The following is a 24,295-nucleotide window of genomic DNA, read 5'->3' on the forward strand; positions in this document are numbered from 1 at the left end:
TAGAATAAAGATACATTAATTCTTACTTACTGATAAATGTATAGTTAACTGTTTTCATGTCTCAAATACAAACAGTATTTCGCTTTTATCTCTTAAATCCATATGGTTACTCATTTAATTGAGAGTGATCAAAATTATGGCAAGAGATAAGATTTAATCACTACATTATGCATAATAAATTGTCAAAATATAGCAATGATTATTTATGATGATTCACAAGAGACTGATTTTTTAATAATGTTATAATTAAGCAATGCTACGTCCAAATTCATCGTTTATTTTTCATAATGATCATGTTCATATTCATGTTATTGGACAAAGCCGATAAATCAGGTATTGGGACTGATAACACCTATTCATTAAAAGTTGCAAATATTTGTAAACAGTTTCATCTGCACATTTTATACACTTACTGGTATTTCTTGCAGCTGTTGAGCTATTGTCAACTTAAGGGTTCTTATGTATATAATATTTCTGGATCAAATCCTATGTTTGACAGATTATAACTCCATGTTTAATAGCACAACTCTTTCCAGTGACCATTTTTAATGTGGCACTAGATTTGGCTATTACCTAATGCCAGTGGTGATGTGAAATGAACAGGTGCATTAACTGTAATATTTTGTGGTTGGTTTGTTTTCAACATAACTTCTGCTTGTAGAGTCACATAAATTGTTGTCATATCCATTATTGAAAACTTAGTGACTTTGAACTGTATTTAATGGTTTGTAGTCAGACAGTATTGTTATATTTTTTGTTATTTTACCTCATGGCAAAGTGATGAATGTTATCATTATTAAGTTTGTTTTGAAAGCTGGCTATGTGCTGTAGATTTTATAGTAACTTGATTGACTATTTTGGGGGTATATGAATATAATAAAGTCATGACAGTACAAAGTCATGCATTCTTGAAGAAGTGATAGTCTGGCAATAGCATTTTTATATGAAATATATCTTGGAAATTAACATTTACTGTAAAGTACATAAAGTACACTATAGTTACTTAGTCATTTTGGTTTGTCATTTTGTATATTGTCATGCCTCAAAAACATAATATTGTGACCAAAATATATTTAATAATTATGTCTGACACAATAAACATGCTTTAATTGCATAATCTTTTATGTAATCCTTTCTTTATGGTTGTTCTCCATACCTGAACTTTCTGAAGTTGTTCTTTCATTTCTGTCTTTATTTCCTAGAATGTCTTTGAGTCACTTGTGCCTTCACTATGTATACATTTTTATATTTAAAATTTTTTAAACTTTCATATACTATTAAAAATATTCTCAGACATTTTCATTTAATTTACATACCTTTTTGGTGGAGTGCTATTGTAAAGTTAAGTACATTTTTGCTAACCTTGCACTAATAAGTTTTATTAGCCCAGACATTCACTATGTCCAACATTGTGGCCATCTTGAAAATCTTATTATCAAATCTGCTATTGAATTGATGGTCATATTGACATGGGGATTTCACCTGAATATTTGACTCCATTTAGCTGGTCTTAAATATTGTGGCTGATTGTATATTCAATATGGTTGCTACCATGGCATCATGGAACATTTTAACACAGCTCCAGAACGGATGGTCATAGTGACATGGTTTTCAACAAATTGTATCTTGTATCATTCATTCCTGGAATTTCTTTTCAACCAGTAGAGTGCTAGCCCCTTCCAGGGATGCTTGTTTATGTAGCCAGAAACAAGAGTGCCAGAGAAAGTTCACTCAGGATGATTACTACCATGATCTCAACAGGTTCCGTCTCATGACATAATTTTCACGCCTTGTTAGGAAAACTTTGTTTTTAACCATGACAGTTTCCTACATAATTGAAAATAATTACAAATTATCTTTTATACACGTTCAGTATGGCCCACATGCATTTTCATTATAATTTATCAGTTATTTAGGGATTTATACATTTTTAACATTAGCATTACTGGTCATAGATCAAAAGAGCATGTGGGATGGCCGGTTGCCAGATCAGTTGTCAAACGTGGCCTCCTGATAGAAAAGTCATATTCACCAGAAGACTTCATTGTTGATTCTAAATCCAAACAGTGCCCAGTGGATATCCATCATAGTCACTATAGCTGCCATCTTGAAAATGTTTAAGCTACTCAACCTGAATCAGTGGTCGTATCAACACGGACTTTTCAAGGCAAGAATTATGATATCTCGTTCCTAAGTGATAATGGTCCGGATCTGATATGGTCAAATATGGCCACTTCATTGGTCATCTAGAATATCCTGTTTTTGCTATTCCTTCTAAACAGAAAGTTGTATCAACATAAGATTGATGTAAACAGTGAGCCTTGATGCTGAAAGAAACACCTGGTCACATAAATTTAGTCCTCATCTCTGTAAGCATTTAATAAACGTGATACTTTTATAAATCTAATGTAAGTCAATTAGGATTATGAATGAAAATCCAATTTTATAATTCATAAGTTTCTTAGCCCAAATTTGTCTCCTGTTTTCTTCAACGTTTTCGCTTTTGATAAATCTACTTTTATCAAGTTGTTCGCACCTAATGTTTTTCAGCTATATTATTCAGTCTTTGGGCCATTAGGTCATGGAATCTATCAAAACCATGACCTTGTTTAAAACAAAGCATATAGAAAACTAAAGTGTTTTTTACTAAACGGGTCTAATTAATTGATCCAGCTATAAAGCCTGCAATCCTTATTCAGAATCTGACCCTACTCAAGACATTTCACCCAGGTTATATCGCAACAAATATATTGTTGCATTAAAACAAATGATCTGCCCATACATCTGGAAACATTTCAACTGTCTCTATCAAGCATATGACGATTATTGCCATCGTTGTAATCATCGTCATCCTGATTATCAGCTCTGTCTTCTTCCTGTGAAGGCACTTTAATTCAGTTGCATCAGAACTAACTAATCTGTCCGTGTTGCTGTTTCGTCACTGTGGTGTCGTGAAACACAACACGGAATTTTTTCGTCATTAGTGCGACAGTCGTGTGGGTGTCTGTCTGTCTGTGTGTGTGTTTGAGAGAGAGAGAGAAAAAATTCAGTATCAGTACACTTCGAATTCAAATTCTCTTTCTTACTCGTATTTCCATTTTTGCATTCTGATCATATGAGGCCCTCGGGCATTAAATTATAAATATCTACAACTCTCAACGCATGTAAGTATTAGAGAAAATCTCTCTCTCTCTCTGCAATAAACCGAAAACATTATATATTAAACAACGGAAAACCCTTTGAATCAAATTTAATTTGCGATTTTCTCTCTCTCTCTCTCTCTCTCTCTCTCTCTCTCTCTCTCTCCGAAAACAGTATATATTAAACACCGCAAAACGGAAAAACATTTGAATCAAATTTAATTTGCGATTTGGAGAGGTTTTATGTTTAATGCGCAACCGAGAGAGAGAGAGAGAGAGAGAGAGAGAGAGAGAGAGAGAGATTGTGTGTATTTGTGCGCATGAGTGAACAAATTAAGACACCTGTTGTTGTATTTTAATATAACATTTAATGACAATTTAGATGAACAATGAGCGTTGCTATCGACAATCACAGACATTCATAGAAATACAGTGCTCGTCTCAGTATTTAAAATACGTGATAATTCTTCAAGCTTAACGTAACTCCATTACGATTGTAAACAATAATCCATAGTTTTAAAGCTTCTGGATACGTTATAAGTTTCATAGCCCAAAATTGTCTCGTTTCTTCAACGTAGTGTTTAGCATCTATTCATATTCTATAATCAGATTAAATATATAATGAAAAGATAATACACTCATGCGACATTTAGCAGGTAGTTTTGACAGCTTGACGTACGAGTGGCGACAAATATCAGTGATCGCTACATAAATACGTGTATGCAATGCCTGTTATCTTTCGAAATTCCTTCTAGTAAATCTGACTGTTGTATTGGTCGCCAGCGACAATAAGCATCAAAAAGCTCGTTCATCAAGCCCTGGAATGCAATAATAAGAAATGCAAAAATGAAAATAAAAAATAAAACGTTATATGGATCATTGATACAAAATAATAGAGAGGAAAATACAAGAATCCGTGCTATGCCACCAGTTATGAACGGAAACGTTTTTTGGTCATTATCATGCGGGTAATCACCACAACAAATATCATGATTTAAACACAAGAAATTCACGTACCTCTATCAGCATGATTATTCGGAATATGTGATCAACACAATATTTATTACAAACCAATGATTTTAACCAAAGCGATCCACACACTTTTATAAGGATTAATTTGAATATATATTTTTGGTTGATTACTTACATGATAAAGACCAAAACACGTTTCCGTTTCATTCATTCTCACATATTCATTTGTACAAATGATCCATAAATTTGTTATTATTTTATTGCATTCCAGGGCTTCATTAACTTTATCTCTCTTTTCTCTCTCTCTCTCTCTCTCTCTCTCTCTCTCTCTCTCTCTCTCTCTGCGCACTGATGATGCAGTAGTGCAGATTTATCATCCTAAAAAAGAGGGAGTCAGAAAAGAAGTTTATATGTCAGTAATAAAATAAATGTACCTAAAATTGACATTTTGATAGTATCGGTTGAAACGCGATATCAACAATATTAAAATAATACATCAGTTGGATAGAGTAGATCCAACGGTTGCTGTTGGTTTTATCGATTGTCTCGTTTGTCACAGTTTTGTAAGTTGTTTTTTTTTTACTCTCTCTCTCTCTCTCTCTCTCTCTCTCTCTCTCTCTCTATATATATATATATATATATATATATATATATATATATATATATATATATATATACACATACATACATACATACATATATATATATATATATATATATATATATATATATATATATATATATATATATATATATATATATATATATATATATATATATAGAGAGAGAGAGAGAGAGAGAGAGAGTAAAAAACCAACTTACAATTTTTTTTTATCATGATTAATCTGCACTACTCTCTCTCTCTCTCTCTCTCTTTCTCTCTCTCTGCGCACTGATATTTATCATCATAAAAAGAGGGAGTCAGAAAAGAAGTTTATATGTCAGTAATAAAATAAAGGTACCTAAAATTTACATTATGATAGTATCGGTTAAAACGCGATATCAACAATATTAAAATAATACATCAGTTGGATAGAGTAGATTCAACGGTTGCTGTTGGTTTTATCGATTGTCTCGTTTGTCACAGTTTTGTAAGTTGTTTTTTTTTTAACTCTCTCTCTCTCTCTCTCTGTGTCTCTCTCTCTCTCTCTCTCTCTCTCTCTCTCTCTCTCTCTATATATATATATATATATATATATATATATATATATATATAGAGAGAGAGAGAGAGAGAGAGAGAGAGAGTAAAAAAACCACCTTGCAATTTTTTATCATGATTAATCTGCACTACTCTCTCTCTCTCTCTCTCTTTATATATATATATATATATATATATATATATATATATATATATATATATATATATATATATATATATATATATATAATTATTATTATTATTATTATTATTATTAAATAATTCGTGAACCCAGCTTTTGGTTTTATTTGACTGTTGACGTATCTTAGTCTTATTAGAGAAAGTGGTCGAGTATGAAATGGAGGCCCAGGTTTCGGTTTTGGCCACGAATTAGGTAGGTCTACATGTCCTAATCAGATAGATGCTTACTTTATTACTAACAGTGCAGTTTAAAGCACTTAAGTTATTGTGTGTCAAGATCGGTCGATGGGGGTGGGGAGAGAGAGAGAGAGATCGGGAGAGAGAGAGAGATTCACTACTACACTTTAGTGTCCACCTCTTTCTGGATCTTAAGAGCTATGCCAGAGCCCCCACGACCCAGACATGAGCCCCACCAAACCTTAGGATCCTATTCCAAGTTTTAAAATTTCAGTTTGGTTTTACATTATAAATTTAATATAAATTAAATAGGAACCCCAACTTAATATAAATTACATAAATTTAAATCGTAAAATTTTTAATAATTGGGGAAAAATCTACTAAATTATAACAAGGTTTGTATAGGAATTCTAACTTATTGTAACTTTCAAATACCATTTGAACTTTCTAAAGAATCCTATGACGTTACACATTGAAAAATTCTAAAATACTATTACCCGAAATATGAAACTAGAGGGAATCTACATGGGGAAAGTGCAAGGTGATGACATCATGGGGCTATGTCACAGGGCGCAACGTGAAGTGGACAGACCTTCTTTAACACGTATTGAGAAGAACGACACATATTACCACTCGAATAAAACAATAGAATTTTTTTTTCCATAACCTAATATATCACACAGTTCCGATCGCCAAAATTCTAAATTGAAAATAAACGGAATATAATTTAAAAAAATATATTGTAATGGATTTTAAATCCAAAGAATTAAAATAAGACAACTGGGGTGGGTGGGGGGAATATAAAAAAAATTGATTTATACTTGCTGTCTCAAACATACAGAAAATATAGCATACACACAATAGCAAACACTGAGAATTAGGAGACCTCTAGCAAAGGTCACAAAAATTACAAGGCTCGGATGGACAACCCTTTAGATAAACACTAGGGAAAAATAAATAACCCATCAAAAACTCAAATTAAATTTTTTTCATACAAAATTCTTTTTAAATAGAACATACAACATCTGAAGGAGAAACACAAACTTAAAATACTTTTTATATTTTTTTTAAATGGGGTGGCGGCATCTGTCTGAAAATTTTTACCGATGGATAAACAGGTGTTAGGTTCTGACAGGGATTACTACTAAAAAGGTGAGTGTTCTGAAGGATTTAATGCTATAGGTCAATAGTAGATTAATTTAACTTAACCAGATACAAAGGTGGATCAAAATAATTGTAGTAATTACTAACAAGTGGCCAATAGTCCGACAGAGCAGGTTGCTCAAAACTCCAGCACAGATAGTGCCAAGTGGAGAACCACTTGCTGCAGTTGTTGCCAAAACCTCATGCAAGCTAACATGGTATGTCCATTCATAGGTTCGCTGCAAGTATACAGAATTGTCTGTTACAATGCTGCATGTATTATCATATTGAAATTATACAGGCAAATCAGCAGTTGTTTTCTATTATCGTTTATTACTCATAATAAGTAGAACTAAACTTTATCCTGGCAATAAGGAAGAATGTTCCGATGATTTTAATATCATGACCTTTTGTCAAATGTTTTGGGATGCTCAGCATGGGTTTTCATTAACCTCAGTTGCATAAGTATCAAATCCAAATTTAGAAATATTTGCCAAAGCATATATTTTATGCAAAGCAGAGTAGACTATACCTGATTTATCTTTAAAATGATACCATTTTTAATATGATTCCTTGCAGCAACATTTACAGGGGAACTCTCATGTACATTTGTGTATATACTGCCCCATACAAAACTACTAAATGCCCCAACAAGTCTTTTAGAATTCTCTCTAATTTTGGATCAAAGCATCAGTTTAACTATTTTAAGATTTTGAAGTTATTTTGTGCCAAATCAAAATATTTGGTTGTCTTGACATTTATTTGCACAGCACATTATTAAAATATGTTCATGTTGTAATGAAACAGCCTTATCGAAACATACTTTGTTATACATTATAACGAGTCAGTTTTATTGCTGACATGATGAACATTATACCACTCCTAGGATGATAGATACCCTCTTTGGATCTGGTGCTTATGACCAGGTAGAATTTTTTTAACCAAAGTCTTAAATAGGCTATTTAAATTACCATGACCATGTCTGATGTTACAAGGTAGGGTTGAAGTGCATTGACTTGAATGGTACTGTAGAAATAATGTAAATTCATGAATGTTGGGTGTCCACTGTTAGGTTGATAAGAAAAATTGTTACCACATACCTCGCTGGAGAGTTCAGCATTTATTAGTCTGTGCATACAACGAAAGACTAGACTAGAAATACATAAATGCATGGCCTGTAGTATTTTGAACAGCATCATTCCTTATTTTGTTTTCTAATTTCAGTACAGAAAAACTTTATTTTGTGATAAGATTGTGTGAATTTTAGGTACTTTAGAAAGTAACGATCTTTAATTTACCGTAATCATTTTTCACCATACTCCATGTACTGTTTAAGCTCATTTGATAATAAATCATAATGAAACTGAAAAATACCTGATCCAAAAATATTTGACCACCTCTTACTAATTTTCGCATTTTTCAGTCTCTCACTGACAGTTGCCAAAAGGATAATTTTGATATCACACACAGTTGAAGATCCAAATCCTTCAACAAGGTTGCACTTTCAGAATTTAATATCACTAAGTCCAAAATTTTCTATTTAATCAAGATGTTCAAATGGCCTTAACACTGACAGAGTCAGAGGAAGAGTAGAGGTGAATGGCTATTAAAGGTCTTACCTGATTCCACAGTATGAGAGTATCAACCCAAACGTATGAGAATTATGAGCATTCAGAAAAAAGTCTGCCTTATCTAAGTCATACTCTCTTTAAAGCAGGCAAGACAACAAGGCATGAAAAACAAAAACATTGTAAAAACAAAACTTAATCCAGTTTCATCATTTTATTCAATATGTGCATTCACTTGTGACAAATTCAATACAAATGCAAAATAAATTTGTTTTTTCAGCAAGGAACTATAATACTGAAGCATCTAGCAAAGATTAAACTGATTATTGCTTAAACACCAGTTAAAGTTTAATATGCAAAGTGACTTCTAAGAAAAAAGAAAAAGTTGCAAAGAGTGTCCACGATCCAAAATCAAAATGCATTTTCTAAGCAACATTTTTCCTGAATGAGAAATTTATTAATGGAAAGCAACATCTTTTTTCGCAAACTTAAAATATCATTTTTTTAAATAAAAATCCAATCACCCCTCTCCCTCACAAAAGTGACATTAAGATTCTGTGCCAAGATGGATATAAATAACAGTTTTCTCAACTTTACATGGTGAATCTTTTATAGAGTCCTCCAAGATATTGAAACATATTCAACAACTTCTGTTGCAACTGACATTAACCTGCCTCACAATATACTGGCAGGGTTTCTAAAAAGGCTTTTAAATGACTATATGTCAGTACTGGCTGCATTTTGATAGCTGTAATATTGTCACCTAGCAGAAATTTGGCTACTTTCAATGTCCAATTTGTGTAGTTCATATTCTGAATACACAATATTACAGGCAAGATACATTTTTGATTAAGCTAGCAAGTTAACAGTTATAGGTTACTTCACTTGAGAGTGCAGTATATCCATCCGACAAAACGAGTTCATATTTTCCTATACAAATGAAGTAACCTTTTTATTATAGGCTAATTTTCTTATTCTACCTAAGGCTTAATTACATAAACAAAAATACACTACATGAAACAAAGTAATTGAATGTATGCCGCATTTCAAAAAGCTAAATACACAAGCAAATATTCATCAGTACACAACATTATTAATGCCCACTTAAATCCACCCAGATAAATTTGAAATGTCACGTGCTACACATACCTTCTGAAAGAAAATGGCATTTTGATCTACTTAAAATTTAAATTTGTAGTCATATTGTGAATGAATGTGCATTAAAACAGCTTTCCCATTTGATCTGTAATGAAAAGATTTTGGTATTTTTGTCATACCTACGAAATATGGACTGGATTTATGTGCCTACTGTACATGAAGTACATTAAATTTCAGCAGCGATGGAGCAACGTGTTGACATCTGCAAGTGTGTTTCTGTTCTGCCATTGAATGTTTGAAATCATAATGTAGGAAAAATATGAAGTCATTCAATTTAGTTATCAAAAAGACGCTATGGACATAACAATTATTTAGGATCTAAGCATATACTCTTATCATTTGAGTATTACATTGGCAAAATATATACATATGTACAAGAAATAAATATTAGAAAAAATCATCAGACTGCAATTGTTGCATCGAGAAACAATGTCAAAACTTGAACAAATAAGTACCAACTAAATCCAGCTCATGGGTGAAAAAAATACAAATGTAATAAATTATCTTGTGTTTTTTTTAAAATATTAAGCCCTATCTTTACACAGTCCGATCAATCCAGAATTATAGTAAAATTGGCTTGAAGTAGTACTAATTTGTACCTATATAACAAATGAATAGGTAGATAATAAAGCTGTCTCTGAATATTTATGGTAAATATGATAACTGGTTTGATGATAGGAAATGATATTCACACTGAAGGAAAGTGGTGTAGTATATGTATTGATGTTAATCCTTTTCTTGTAATTTTTTGGGTTTTCTAATATTGTGTTCTGGTTCCCAGGTTGGCTTCTCATATCCCTTCCACTTAATGAGATATTGTTTGCCTTTGCCTTTTCCTTTTTTTTTTTGTTTTCAGTATCTTCTCCACCTCAAACCAATCAGCTGAAATTAAAAAATTTAGATATTTATTTTCTTATTGTATTCCTGTTAATCAGTAGACACAATAAGCATGAGTGTGGCACTATAATTTAATTTCAAGAACAGTTAAATCCTATACTTTTTCATAAGATAGACTGATACAATTTTTTAAAACTTTAATTTAATTGGCACCATAAAGGCATTATCGTTTGGACATGATACTATACCCTAATACAAATATGCATACATACATACATACAAAGATGCGTACATACATACATACATATATAGATGTGTACATACATACATACATACATACATATATTCATAAATATAAACATACATACAAAGATGCTTACATACATACATACATACATACAAACATGCATGCATGCATGCATACATACATACATACGTACATACATACATACATACTGGAAATAAAGATTTAATACATACAGCACTAATTCAGAACAAAGTAAGTAAGCTTAATGCAGCTAACAATTCTATTTCAAATCAGTTATTGTTTACAAATGAGAATAATTTCTTTACAACATGTTCAAGGCCAATTTGCTCTTTGATTTCTCACTGTTATACATTATACTGTGCACTTCACAAATTTTGCAACATAATTTCACTGATCACAAGAAATGCATACTATATTAACATACAACATATGCAAATCTTAATAGCTTACAAAATTATAATTCAATTTTCAATAAACTGTCATTTATAATAAAAAAATAATTTGTCAATCACTGGAAATATTAAGAAGATCTCAGGGTTAAATTAAAAAAATATGTAATAACAAGAGAACAATTCATTTTCCAAATATCTGAGGAGTTACTGGATGCAAGGAATATGTCTTAACTGCCTTTAATATCACAAATAACAGTAACTGGGAAGGTGAAAAGATTTTCAAGATGGCCACCATGGCAGCTGTACTGGATGTCAGAGGAGTACAGTTTAGACATTTAAGACCAATGGGTATTTTCTGAATGAATAGGTGTAGTTTCATAGCAAAAATGCACACAATATTACTATATAACACATAAAAATCATAACTTCCACAACCTGAATGCAATTTTAAATAACTTAGCAAACATAATAATAACAGGGTTAGAAGTGAAGTTGAATTTGAAAATTTTTGGTTATTATTAAGTTTTTTTCTTCAAAGTTTTAAAAATATTTTTCAGGTTTAAAAAAAAAAAACATTTTAGGTTTATATTATCTATTTAGGTTTCCTACAGTTTCTTTGTGATTTTGTTAGGTTTCTAAGGTCAAATGAAAATTTAGGTTTTTCATGTTTTTTTAGGTCTGCTTCTAACACTTAACAAATTCTTTGTCCAGCACTGATAATATTTTCAATAAGATCAGAATGATTAAAATAAAATAATAAACTGGTTGGAGAAGAATGCATGTTCCAGAAAACTGTTCATGCTGTTGAGAAGGCATATCAATAAGATTCTCAAGGTTGTCACCATGGCAGCCATATTACATGCATGTCTGAAGGGCAAACTAGACCTTGCAACAAATAAGTGTACAGTTTCAGCAACCCTTCCAGTTTGTTAGGAGAAGAAGCAATAACAAATTAGCACTAATGGCTGGACAGATAACAAGTTATTGCATAAGCATTTATCAGTTATATATGACATAAAGAGATAAAAATTGTGTACACTTATTACAAGAGGTTAATATACACTCCTAAAGCAATTCTTACATGTTGAGGGTTCCATAACCTCTAACACTGAATTTGTATCCTCTGAATCAGTGAGGTCCATCAAAAGCTCAGCTTCAACTATAAATAAATTTTAAAACTGTGAAACGAGTACAAAACAATTATCAGACAGTAAAACAATGAACTGCTTTATTTTTGTTATAAAAATTGTTGAAACTTAGAGAAAATCATGATTTGATTTCTCTAGTGTAAGAATAAAGAAAACATTTTGTTACTTTTACAAACAATGGAGCAAATGTATTCAACATTTGCAATAGTGAAGACAATATAGGGGTCTCTGTATTAACACTTAATTTCACCTGCATAAGGTGGCATAACAGCAATAAAGAATAACCTAAAGATGACATATTGCACTTTCCCAATTTATGTTAAGAATCCAACTGAAAGCATGCTGTATCATCACTCAATCTGCATACTCACAAGTTATATATGATAATGCTGGCCATTATATAATATATATATGGTTCCCATTGCATTGGATTTTAACTTTGTTATTGATACATTGTTTTTAACTTGACTTGATGTTGGACTGCTCCCGTGGCTCAGTGGTTAGAGCATCTGTCTTGGATGATGGATGTCATGGGTTTGAACACCAGCTAAGTCCTAAGAAAGACTTATAAAAATGGTACTAGCAGCTACCATGCTTGGTGCGGAGCACTAAGAGGGTAGTTTTAGGACTGGTTGGCCTGGTGTTAAGATAATGTCACTTAGTGGGAAATGATGCCACATGTCTGCAGCATGATGCCCCAGTGCTGGATCAAAAAAACTGTCACACTGCAGACATCACCAAGATATGACTCAGATTATTAAAGCAACGTTAAAAATCTAAATCACACATACACATACATCTGATGTTGTTTCTGGCTTAAGAGAAACCTGTTATAATGTTGTTTTTAATTCAATGACACCAAAGTTTTGTGCTGGGTATAACAAAAATTTGGAGCATGAATATCTAGCCCTATTGTGATGATGTGGTTGAATGATTATCTTAAAAAATGAATATACATACTGCATCAGGGACATGCATATATTTATCAATAATTCTGAATTGAAATCATTACTGTAATTATTAAAAAAGCAATCTCGAGAATGTCAGACAGACTGAGACTTTAAAAAAATGTTTGTGCCAATAAAGAACTTATTGAAATAACAATTATTAAAAAAACGGGGCTGTTTATAGAAAGAATGCAGCTAAAATGTATTGCATGTTAGTCCAAAAGAAAGAGTCGTTATAATACAATGATAAACTCATTATACCGTCTACATATGCATATAAACATGCATATTAATTTCAATTTAGCCAAGAGCTACACAGCAAACAAGTGATGGATGATTAGCCAGTAGCAGTTACCATGACACAATGCAATGGGAGCATAAAAATGAAATGAGACCTTTGTCAGGAGAGTACCTGGATTGGGAACAAAGGCCTTTTGCTTTCCCTTATCTTCCAGTGACTCTTGCATTACATTTGGAACACCATTATGATCTGAAGTAAAACAAATTTCATTAAGTTTTCTGATGTTATTAAGTGATACTGCTTTTTAAAAAAGCAAATGTGCAAGGAAATAACTTGTTAAAAGAACTGCTATTAGGCATACTACATGAGTTACAAGATTTTTTATTTAAAAAAAGGCAGCCAAAATGTATTGCATGCAAGTCCAAAAGAAAGAAGGCAGAGTCATTCCAATGCAATGATAAACTCATCATCTACATATGTATAGAAACATGCCTACTAATCTCAGTTTGGCTGAGAGCTACCCACCTAACGAATTATAGATGAATGGCCAGTAGAAAATAAAATGCAATGGGAAGGTAAAAATAAAATGACCATTCTTAAGAAAGTACCTAGATTGGGAACAAAGGCAGTTTGGTTTCCCTCATCTTCCAGTGAATCTTTAATTGCATTTGGAATTTCAACCTGTTCTGCAAGAAAACAAAATTTGTTAAGTTTCCTCATGCAATTAAGTGATGCTTCTTTTACTATTTTGTCATCAACATTCCACTACCACCACGTAAATTCTGTCACACAAGGATAGTGCAACATATAAAGTTGGCCTAATTCCAAGACCGAAATGCACCCCCCCCCAAAACGATTCAGAATACAAGTAAAAAAGCTTATAAATCTGATTTAAGTTGGCTGTCAATATAAAGAGGACTACTAAAATCCAAATGCATAACTAAATTAGTTTCTGAGAAAACTATACCAAAATGGTTTTCATCAAATAATGCTTAATTTAAAAATATGCCAAAATGGATAAAGAATCGCAAGGGCCTAAATAACATATTACTTTGTTATGCATATGAACATGCTGTACACATTTAATTTACAGCTTTTAGTTGCTTCAAAATCTGGTCAGTAAATCTTTATATGAATACAAACATAACAAAAATCCTGCATCTATGTTGGATATGTCCAAAAAAAGCTTCAAATGCATGTACAAGTAAAAGATAAATGTAATCAGATGGCCATTAGAACTGATCATCACTGAGTAAGCAATCTACCATTATCACGATATTAGGTACATATATTACTGCTTTACTTGGTTAAGTGTATGAATTCTAATATAAATGCATAATAATCCAAGGCATATATATTCACAGATCAGCCTTTTCATGCTGCGAACACACCAAAAGGTATGTCATAATATAAATTACCTTGATTCAGATGGCAAGGCTCATCTGATGATGTTCTTGTGGCTACTTTACTTGTCCTTTAAAAAAGAAATTATAAAGAAGTGAATAACTAACCCTAACAGACATTTTGTAAGCTAAAGTAAAACCTTTTAAAATAAAAAACAAAAACACAATCTAAAATGATAAGAAACACACTATACATATATATGTATTTAAACTGTATAATTAATGGGCATAAAATCTTCACTGTATAGACAGCTTATAATCCAAAACAACAAACACTATGCTTCTCTGCTTGGCAGAGATTTACTCTTAATTCTCAGTTTGTCCCACTGCAGAGTGGATTACAAATTTATGATGTACTGTCCACATGTAACCTTAAATTGTTTCTTTAGATTGCAACTCTCTGACTTTGATCATTTTAGAGTAGTTTCAATGGCCAAGTACCTTGTGACGGAGAATTCCAAACTGTCTCTCGCATTAATTATTTCTTTTAGAGTTGGAAGGCCCATACAGCTTGGGTCCCTGGCACACACAAAAAAATACAACTGAGACACAATCTTGGATAGTTAAAAAACAATTCATGAACATACAATTACTTCAATGAACAAGAATTTTGCAGGATGTCTTGCATTCAAGGCTAGTGAATAATGTACAATACTTAATCAAAAGTTGAGTGGCTCTCTTTTGATTTTCTGATTCTGTAATATGAACTTGATACAGAGATGACCTCTCTGCTTGAGGGTCACTGTAAGAGTGCAGGTAAGGGTGCATACATTATGAAATGAACTCCTTCTTTATACTACATTACAAGTATAACACAGCCAGCCATCCCTGGATCTGGGACTTTTACCATATGCATAAACCTGAATGAAACCATTAACCAATGTTGCTGTTATACCCATTGGTGGAATTAGTGTATTCTGTGCTTTTTCTATGTGCATTTGTTTTATCCAATGTTGCATTAGTTTTTTACAAAACTCAAAAGATGGCAAAAACTTGATACATAGTATCAGCATCATAAGTACCTAATATAACTTGATACATCACATCAGCATCTGAACCTAATGCAGCACCTAATACATGGCAACATAATTTGATATATGATATCAGCAAGGTAATATATTACTCATAATGAATATAAAGTCTACAGAGAAAAGAAGAAAGAACACTTACCTAAATTTAACACCATTAGGCAAGTTCTTAATCTCTACCTGATACAAGTTATCTTTTATTGTCTTGTATGGCACTTTATTCTTTCCTGTTGTCTTGGCTGAAAAAGATATTGTCACTTAATGACAGACATTTGTTCATAGTAATTGTAAGTAAAGCATTAAGTTGTACAATGAAATTTCAGATGTTGAAACTTACAATTACATTTAATAAATATTTATTACCTATAATAAAAGGTTTTTTTTACTTGAAGACTTCATCTTAATGTGGGTAATGGATTTAACATTCATCAGTCATACCTTGATAACACACATTTTGTGAATGTAAGATAAACATTCATTTACCATGCATCAAACATATTAGAAAATTGAAACATGACATGACATTTGGCAGCTGAACAATTCATGAAGATAAACTGAATGGGTTTTTCAATTGCAAACATGGAGGATACAAGGATACATATTACTGAAGATGGAGAAAATGCTATCATGGTTAACTGACAGTTCAGTAAACATAAATTTTCCCTGCCATACAAATGATGACCATTACTATAGAAGGCATTCATATTTCTTTCTCTTTATCTAAATAAATGTAAGTGATGACAAAAATGAAATTTGTATAAAATATTACCCCAGCAGTCATTAAAGATCTGTCGCACTTGTGACACATATTTTTTCTTGATTTCATCAACTGCTGGTGATAAACTTGTCTGTGAATCTAAAAAATTAAACTGAAGCCTAAATTGCATATTCAAACAATAAATATTCATGTCATTCAAGATTTTAAAAGCCTTCATATGAGTTTGCAAACAAAATGCCATCGAAAATGAATGGACATGGATCTTAAATCCAATGTATAAAATAATTTTGTACAATACTGTAATTGGCAGAAAAACTCAGTTACATATAAATACAAAATATGCTAGCCAAATTCCTGTTGTATATGTTGATTTGTTTCTTTACCATTCTTAATTAATTTTGTTCACATGTGAATGTATAACCCAGTGTAATCTATGTTTATTTTCTGGCAATTACATGTATAAAACAAGCTTTCAAAAAAAGTGTCACTTTCCCTTTTGAACCTAGTAGCATTTCAAACAATATCTGGACCTAGTCTAAAAGTAGTGGACACCATCTTGAACATAACAAATTCAAATATACAAGCCAGTAAATAAAGCAGCTATGTATTGATATATTTAAACTAATTGACAAATTTATTACATATAATGCAATTTTGGCCAAATGATCATGACACTATTCATCTGCCTAAAAGCTAACAATGTAATGTAATACTTGGCCTAGAAACAAATATTTTCTGCCACTGAAAAATTGTCATAAAATGATATAAAACTGATTAGTTATACAAACCCATCATGCTGGTTACGAACTGATCTTTCCATTCAACAGTCTGAAAAAACTGGTAGGCCCTTGTGTTACCGAATACACCAACACGTCTAGTACTGTCAGTAAACAGACCACCAATATTTACACCCATGTCATTAAGAGCTTCACACTGAAAATACATGATAACAAAGTCCCTCAAAAAAAAAGATGCTTTACTGGGCAAATAGAATTTTCAGGAATTCAAGATAAAACCATTTCTTTCTATTAACTGTGAAGTCTTGAAACTATCTCTGGTGTTACTGTTATTAAGTGCTAAGAAGATTATCAAATTAGCTGCTGTGAACACTTTGGATTTCAGATTGACATCATTTCCATTTAGGGCAAGCAGACATTAAAAGTCTTCTGGCGAAAAGCCCACATTTCAATATTACCAGTCATTAAAGGGGAATGAGGACAACAAGATTTCAAGACAGCCATCAAGCCAGCCATATATGATGTACCATTGGCAAGATGTGCATTTTCAGGATTATGTAGTTAGCAAAAGAGGTCTTTTGGTGAAATCCCCATATTGATATAGCCATCCATATGGCTTCCACTGTGGACAGATTGAGAACTAGTTTGCATCATTATCATTAGTACCAACCTGACACATTACCAACCGTTAATATGAAATATAAACCCTCCATGTTCAAATTACTTTCTATTTAAAAGTAGGAATGACAAGATATCATTGTAGAAATATTGGACTCAATAACAGCACCATTTTAATTTTGGACCAGTAAGACAGTATACGAAGTCTTTTGGTGAAAACACAATGTTGATATGACCAGCCATCTAAGCTCTTTTCCTTTCTGATATGACCAGTAGAGCTAAAAACCAAAGTAAAAGCACAGACAAGTAAAAGAAAGAAAGAAATCACAGACAAGTAAAAGAAAGAAAGAAATGGAGAGACCGAAAAAATGGGAGAGAATGTATTAGCAAGCAAACTCTGCCAACTAAATGGCAAGCAAAGATTTACAAAATAATGACAACCTCAGCATCAAAATAAAAATGAAAACTAAAAAAGTATTTAAACAAATCAGTTCTAAATGAACCTCAAGTCTAATCATCAGTGAAATTAGCTTGTTTAAAACTGCATTTTATTAAAAATAGAAATGAAGGAATCTATAATATTTACATTGTTACCTGAAACACTACAGTAGTACATTTTATAAATCAATGTTTGTTAGATGCAGGTTCTCTTCCTCCAGGTTGAAGTATTCATAGGATCTGAAAGATGACCTCATACATGACTTCATGTTAACTGGACAGACATAACTTCATACTGAATCAAGAAACATGACTTACCGACTGACTGATCAGTTTTAGGTGGTGCCTTATGAATTTTGGGGTGCCCACAGATGTTGACAAATTTTGCCTCTGTTCCTCAGCAGTCTGCTGATATTGGACCTTTTCTGAAGCAGGCAGATACTTCTATTCATTTGCCCACTGAACAAAAGTAGTTCCTGAGGATGATGGCTCTTTAAACAAATATAGATAATAATATAAAAGAATTCCGATACTTTCATAAACAAAACTAACCACAAAAAATAATTCAAAAGTGATATAGGCATATAAATTGAAGTTTACAATAATAATAAACAAAATTCACTTTACCATCTAGGTATTAATATGTATTAAGAATAACAGTGTCATTATTTTTCAAACACCATTAGCATACAGTTACACATATATGTGAATATAATTTAAAGGTGCATTTTATAAAAAAATTGCTCAGAGTATGCTGCAAAGAGATTAATGAGTCTGGTTATACATGTGCATACACAAGGCTAGAGAAAAATGTAAGCAATAATACCTGAATAATAAATTAATAACAGAACATGCCAGAAGAAACAGGTAAAGCACTACTTTCCACACATTCACTATGTCGCAGCATCAAAAACAAGACAAAAAGCAAAGTGATCAGAAAAAAGAGTTTTAAATTACATTCATACAAAACAAACAGCCATTAACACCATTACCAGAGTGTATATATCACTAAATCAAAGTTATTTTACCTCTCTGACATCTTAAAAGTACAGACTGAAAATAAATAAAAATTAGTAACATAACAAGAGTAATAGATTTATGAGACTCCTTCATTATATAATATTTGCAAAATGAAGCCATTCAACACAGATGCATTTGTAGTAATTTCTGTACAATACAATTCATTTGCTTTCTAAATTTGTCAATAACCCAATAAGAGTGTTCTCAACACACAACTAATGACCTTTATTTTTTATTTCATATACATTTGACAGAATTTAACATCTTTACGATTTATATTTTATATTGTTGATAATAATGTTCATATTATGAATGGTTTGTCTTCCTAAACTTATGTGCAAATTCACTGTTAGATCATGTTAAATGTACCTTTAGTTGCCACTGCATAGCCACTATTGTGCTGAGGTGTCAAAAGATGTAACACACACACACACACACATCTTAATGAAACATCACCTAAAGATGATCACTATCTCAGCACCAGTGTACTATTAAGTTTACAAGAAGTAAATAAATGATCTGCATATGGGCAAACTGACGGACAGACAGGATTATTCAGTGTAAAATTACCAAGTGGGCACATGGTAAGATATCAGAGAAAATCTAAGTTTATGCAGAATAATTAAGCAAATGATGTCAGCATAAGTCAATATATACAGTTTTACCCCGCTATAGCACACTCCGCTATTATATGAATTCAGATATAACATGGTCTTATACAGAGTAGGACAAAGACCTAAACATTCTTTTGTTAGAATCTGTTAAAAACGAAGCAACACTTTCAAAGGGAATGAAAATAAATTTCCTTTTTCTTCCATTTTTGGAAATAGTGTGGTACAGGACTGGCTTTATCAAAACTGCACAGAGCAATAAAAAAGTTTGTGACCAATAACATATTTAGCCTACCAAGTGATTTTCCCTTGCAAAATATATTGTATGCACTAGGCCCTTTCAACTGTATTGGTTCTGGCTTGGAAGCAGAGCTTGAGACAGCAGGCTGCTGAATGCTGTGTTTCTGTTTTTGCCGCTGATTTCCAATCCAGTCCTGAAAATAATAAATAACCAGACTGTATGCTATTCATTGTGTCATCAACATTATTAAATTCATCCTAGATAATGCGAGCTTCCACTGACCTGCTGCACTCTATTTCATCATGTTTGTTTCCTGTATAATCTGTCCTTGAGAATAATGATCATTGATTTTTTTGTTGTTGCTGTTGTTGTGGGGTTTAATGCCATTTTTCAGCACATGATAGGCTATACATGGCGTCAAGTATTAATGGTGGAGGAAGAACCCTGGAAAACCCCGGAAACAACCACTGACCCACAAGAAGCTACTGGCAAGCTTCTCACATACCCACATTTGTTGAATCCGAGACTCGAACCCACGCAAACTGAGGTGAGATGGCAGTGATTCATAATGAGAGCGCTTTAGACCACTCGGCCATTCGGGGCCCCCTACGATCCTTGACAATGGGCAATCCATTTTGTACCAACCTCCAAAAACCAAATTGCAAAGCATGTGCCTAGCATATGGTTTTTAGGCAGACTAAAATATATTCAAAGATGCAATAAAATCATAATTTCAAAGAACGGATGTATTTAAATAATTTACAAACTATTGAATACATTTACTTCTGCACCCCCCCAAAAAAAACTGAATATGAAAACAACTGAGAACATTCATTTCTAAGGTGAAATAGAGATCAAGAAACCTAAAGAAATGTTAAAGCCAAAGATTTTAATTAATTGAAAAGAAATGTACTTTTGAGAAGTTTTACTTTCATTTGAAAATTGAGAAGCAAACACTGGAAATATCCTGCAACTCTGACTTACGACAGTAATTGATTAATATAACCAACTGTATTGCTTTTAAATTATTAAGAAATGCAATTCATTAAGCTGCTGGATATCAAAACTTTGCAAGAAAGAGGAAATTCTTTAAAACAACTAACCCTGACTTGTTGCATTGTAAGGTTCTGAGAGTTGGCCAGGTTCTCGATTCTTCTGCCATCCTTTACACTCGTCAATCCTGCATTCCATTCTGTTTCCAATGCATGCAGTTGTTCATCTGTAAAGATGTGGCGCAGCTTTTTGGATGCTGACTGCAGCAGATGATAACAAATTATGAGTTATTACATTGTTTTGATACCATATAAATAGGACTACCAATTCAGGGGAAGTAGCTAAATGATTCTGAAGATGTCTGTCCTAGCAGATGTCTAATGTCTGAGAGGTATATTTCATTCCGAATCAACAGGACATGATAAGAAGTCTTTCAGTGAAAATCACATATCAACTAATTTGACAAAACAGCTGCAATTGTAGCAATATTGGATACTATATTGGTACCATTTTCATTTAGGAAAAACCAAGCATAATAAAAAGTCTTGAGGGGAAACATGATGTAGATAGAACTGTCAACTGAAAATACAGGACCAGTGGTGATCAGATTTTCATCAAATCAGCACCATTTTAATTTTGGGTCATCTTTGGTTAAAACACCATATCTACATATACATCCATTGCAATAGAACGATTTTCAAAATGAATAACGTGTAAATATTAGATGTAAAAGTTATAAGGACCAACTAAACAGAAAATTATAAATCTTTTAGTAAATGACATGTGACCTATTACCTAGTCCTACCTGTAATACCTGACGCTGATAATAACTAACGCGCTGTGTAGTGTGTTTTGATGTCGACTAACATCGTTATGAAAGTAAAATTTTCTGGAATATTTCACACAACTGACAACTAAAATAACAACGCTTTTCTACAAAGTAAAGTTATAATGTTTTAGTCGTACTTTACTTACTATGATGCCCTTTCTCTAATAAATTCAAATTCTCACAAAAGAAACGGGCCCGTTTTCAAGTTTCTAGCACCTAAACAAAATCAAAGTGTGCTATGTCTTACATGTAGGACTGACCTATTACCATGCACCCACTAAGAGTACCTGTACAATTTTCAAGATGACCACCATGGTAGATGTATTTCATATCAGAGGGGTATTATTTTAATTTAGGACCAAGCAGTATGTATTGGTTTGATTGGCATTTTTAACGTTGCTTTAACAATTTGAGTCATATCGCTATGATGTTTGCCGTGTGAGATAGTGGTGAATTATTCAAGGTTTAAACATGTCAGCGAAAAATCAATTTCATATATTGTGACAAGTGTGTTAAGGAAATATTAGGATAAATATACCAGCATAGTATGAGCTGTCATATGGGTCTCAGTCGACATATTTTCCATTTCAAATTCTCAACGTTCTGCTTTCAACTACTTAATTACGCACAGCTTCCGCAACCGGATGTTTTAGTTTTAGAAATTGCGCACATGCGCAACAGAGAAAATATTCCAACAACATTGTTAAGGCTTGGTAGCTACATAACGTATACTGCATCGTACGAACATATACGTTGTTGCGGTTTGAAGGCCTTAACAATATCAACAATTCCAGGCTTGTAGGCTGTAACAATGGACGTATCGGGTGGTTTTCCCGCTAAGGAGCTAAGGATTTTATGTGCGATAGCTGATTTTTTTCGTGGGTTTGCTGTGGGGGTTTTGTGGGGTGGTGGTGTTTGTTTATATTGTGTTTTGTGTGTGTGTGCAAATTTGTCAATATATTTTTACAAACAAAGGGTATGTGATATTGGTATTTACGTTTCCGTTTCGAGGTTAGTTCGATTTTAGATATTATTTGTTTGATTATGGGAAATCTGCCGCTAGGAAGATATTTCTCAAACTGAGTAATTAGCGAATTATTAGGTATAATTCAGTGTATTAGGTATTTAGGTCTTGTTGAATAGTACTGGGTTTGAAATACTAGTATACGGCCTTGAAATGCGTACTGATAAACCATGCAAACGTGAAGCATGAAAAAAAAAGCGATAAAAGTATGAAATAAGAGTCTCGTGAATGTTTATTCATACTACAGTCTATACAAATAACCAATTATCTAACCCGACTATATAGCTTAATAATGACAATCATTGTATACATAAGAATGTAGGCACATTTCAAAACCTTTGTAGACTTGTAAGATAGGAACGTTTTTCTCAGTCCTGTGCTGTTAATTGATCTAGAAATGTAAGGGACTGACCATATCATTTTCGGAAAAGGGTAATGAATGGAGATTTTTTAAAATTTTAATTTATGGCCTCAAACGAGCTTGAAAAAATATTCTTGTCCTATTGTGAAAAAAATATATTAATTATATCAATTATATCAGTCGTAAAAAGAAATACCTTGAGGTAAAAGTGAAAATCCCATCTCCCTTCGATAATGAAATGGCTGCTTTCTAAGTTACTGTACTTAAAGCCTTAAAATTATCAACGCTGTATATCATCTCATACATTTCAAAACCCATATAATCGACAAGTGGGATAGGTTTTGTAAGATAAGAAAATGTTACAAACATGTAAAAGGGCAATCAAAACATTAAAAATAACATAAAGAGATTGACCTTGAGTTAAATACACAGACCTTACTATCGCAATACACTTTTTATGGGCTAGGATATACATTTTGCGAATAATTTTGAGCTTAAATTAGTCTTTTCTTAAATCAATAAGTACAAATGTATCACACAGAACGTCTTTACCCCTTACAGATCGAAAACATTTTCGAATACTGCTGTTTTCTCCTTATTATCTGGCTGATAACGTCGAAGATGTCAATATATTTTTCGAACTTTAAAAATTATCTTAAGAAGCATCCCCCAGCCCCCAAGAAAATCAAAATCAAACCCTTAAGAAGTTGCATTTTACAATATTTGTTGTTATAAATGCCGTACAATTAGAAAAAAGTTAAATTTATGAAAACTGTAATAATTTCATGAGAAATTAAACTAAACTTGCATCAAAGTGATTTGTGCAAAAATAGAACCAGCTAATTAAACCGAACAAATTTATACTTGTAGACTCTGTAGCGACTTTTTGTAAAGATAAATCTCAGAATTTCAGACCATGTGATATGGGTCTAAATCTTTCGAGG

The 24,295-nt window shown here is 32.4% G+C and overlaps 3 protein-coding genes across 8 annotated transcripts in view; all 3 read right to left on the reverse strand.

The window, feature by feature from the left end:
- LOC149777125 (collagenase 3-like) overlaps positions 1–24,295 on the reverse strand; it is a 78,270-nt gene that overhangs the window by 46,370 nt on the left and 7,605 nt on the right. The window lies entirely within an intron of this gene.
- LOC149777127 (general transcription factor II-I repeat domain-containing protein 1-like) lies at positions 8,539–18,724 on the reverse strand. 5 transcript variants are annotated; one of them, XM_089941822.1, is made up of 10 exons: positions 18,591–18,724; positions 17,268–17,412; positions 16,531–16,617; positions 15,904–16,000; positions 15,175–15,252; positions 14,749–14,804; positions 13,939–14,016; positions 13,502–13,579; positions 12,076–12,153; positions 8,539–10,379 (listed from the first exon to the last, which is right to left on the reverse strand). In XM_089941822.1, the coding sequence occupies exons 2-10, from the start codon at positions 17,392–17,394 to the stop codon at positions 10,303–10,305; spliced, it is 756 nt and encodes a 251-aa protein (XP_089797948.1). In that variant the 5' UTR covers positions 17,395–17,412; positions 18,591–18,724; the 3' UTR covers positions 8,539–10,302. The 5 variants fall into 5 exon arrangements, with proteins under 5 accessions (XP_089797948.1, XP_089797952.1, XP_089797951.1 ...); XM_089941826.1 differs by lacking the exon at positions 16,531–16,617; XM_089941825.1 differs by lacking the exon at positions 13,939–14,016.
- On the reverse strand, positions 18,706–22,791 carry LOC149777128 (uncharacterized). Of its 2 annotated transcripts, XM_089941829.1 has the most exons (5): positions 22,505–22,647; positions 21,248–21,397; positions 20,199–20,337; positions 19,301–19,325; positions 18,706–18,763 (listed from the first exon to the last, which is right to left on the reverse strand). In XM_089941829.1, exons 1-5 carry the CDS (start codon positions 22,550–22,552, stop codon positions 18,721–18,723), a joined length of 405 nt encoding a protein of 134 aa, XP_089797955.1. In that variant the 5' UTR covers positions 22,553–22,647; the 3' UTR covers positions 18,706–18,720. The 2 variants fall into 2 exon arrangements, with proteins under 2 accessions (XP_089797955.1, XP_089797953.1); XM_089941827.1 differs by lacking the exon at positions 18,706–18,763 and having other exon boundaries at positions 18,775–20,337; positions 22,505–22,791.

Source organism: Sinohyriopsis cumingii, chromosome 18 (assembly GCF_028554795.1).
Source record: "Sinohyriopsis cumingii isolate HCF-2022 chromosome 18, ASM2855479v2, whole genome shotgun sequence".
Classification (NCBI taxonomy): domain Eukaryota; kingdom Metazoa; phylum Mollusca; class Bivalvia; order Unionida; family Unionidae; genus Sinohyriopsis; species Sinohyriopsis cumingii.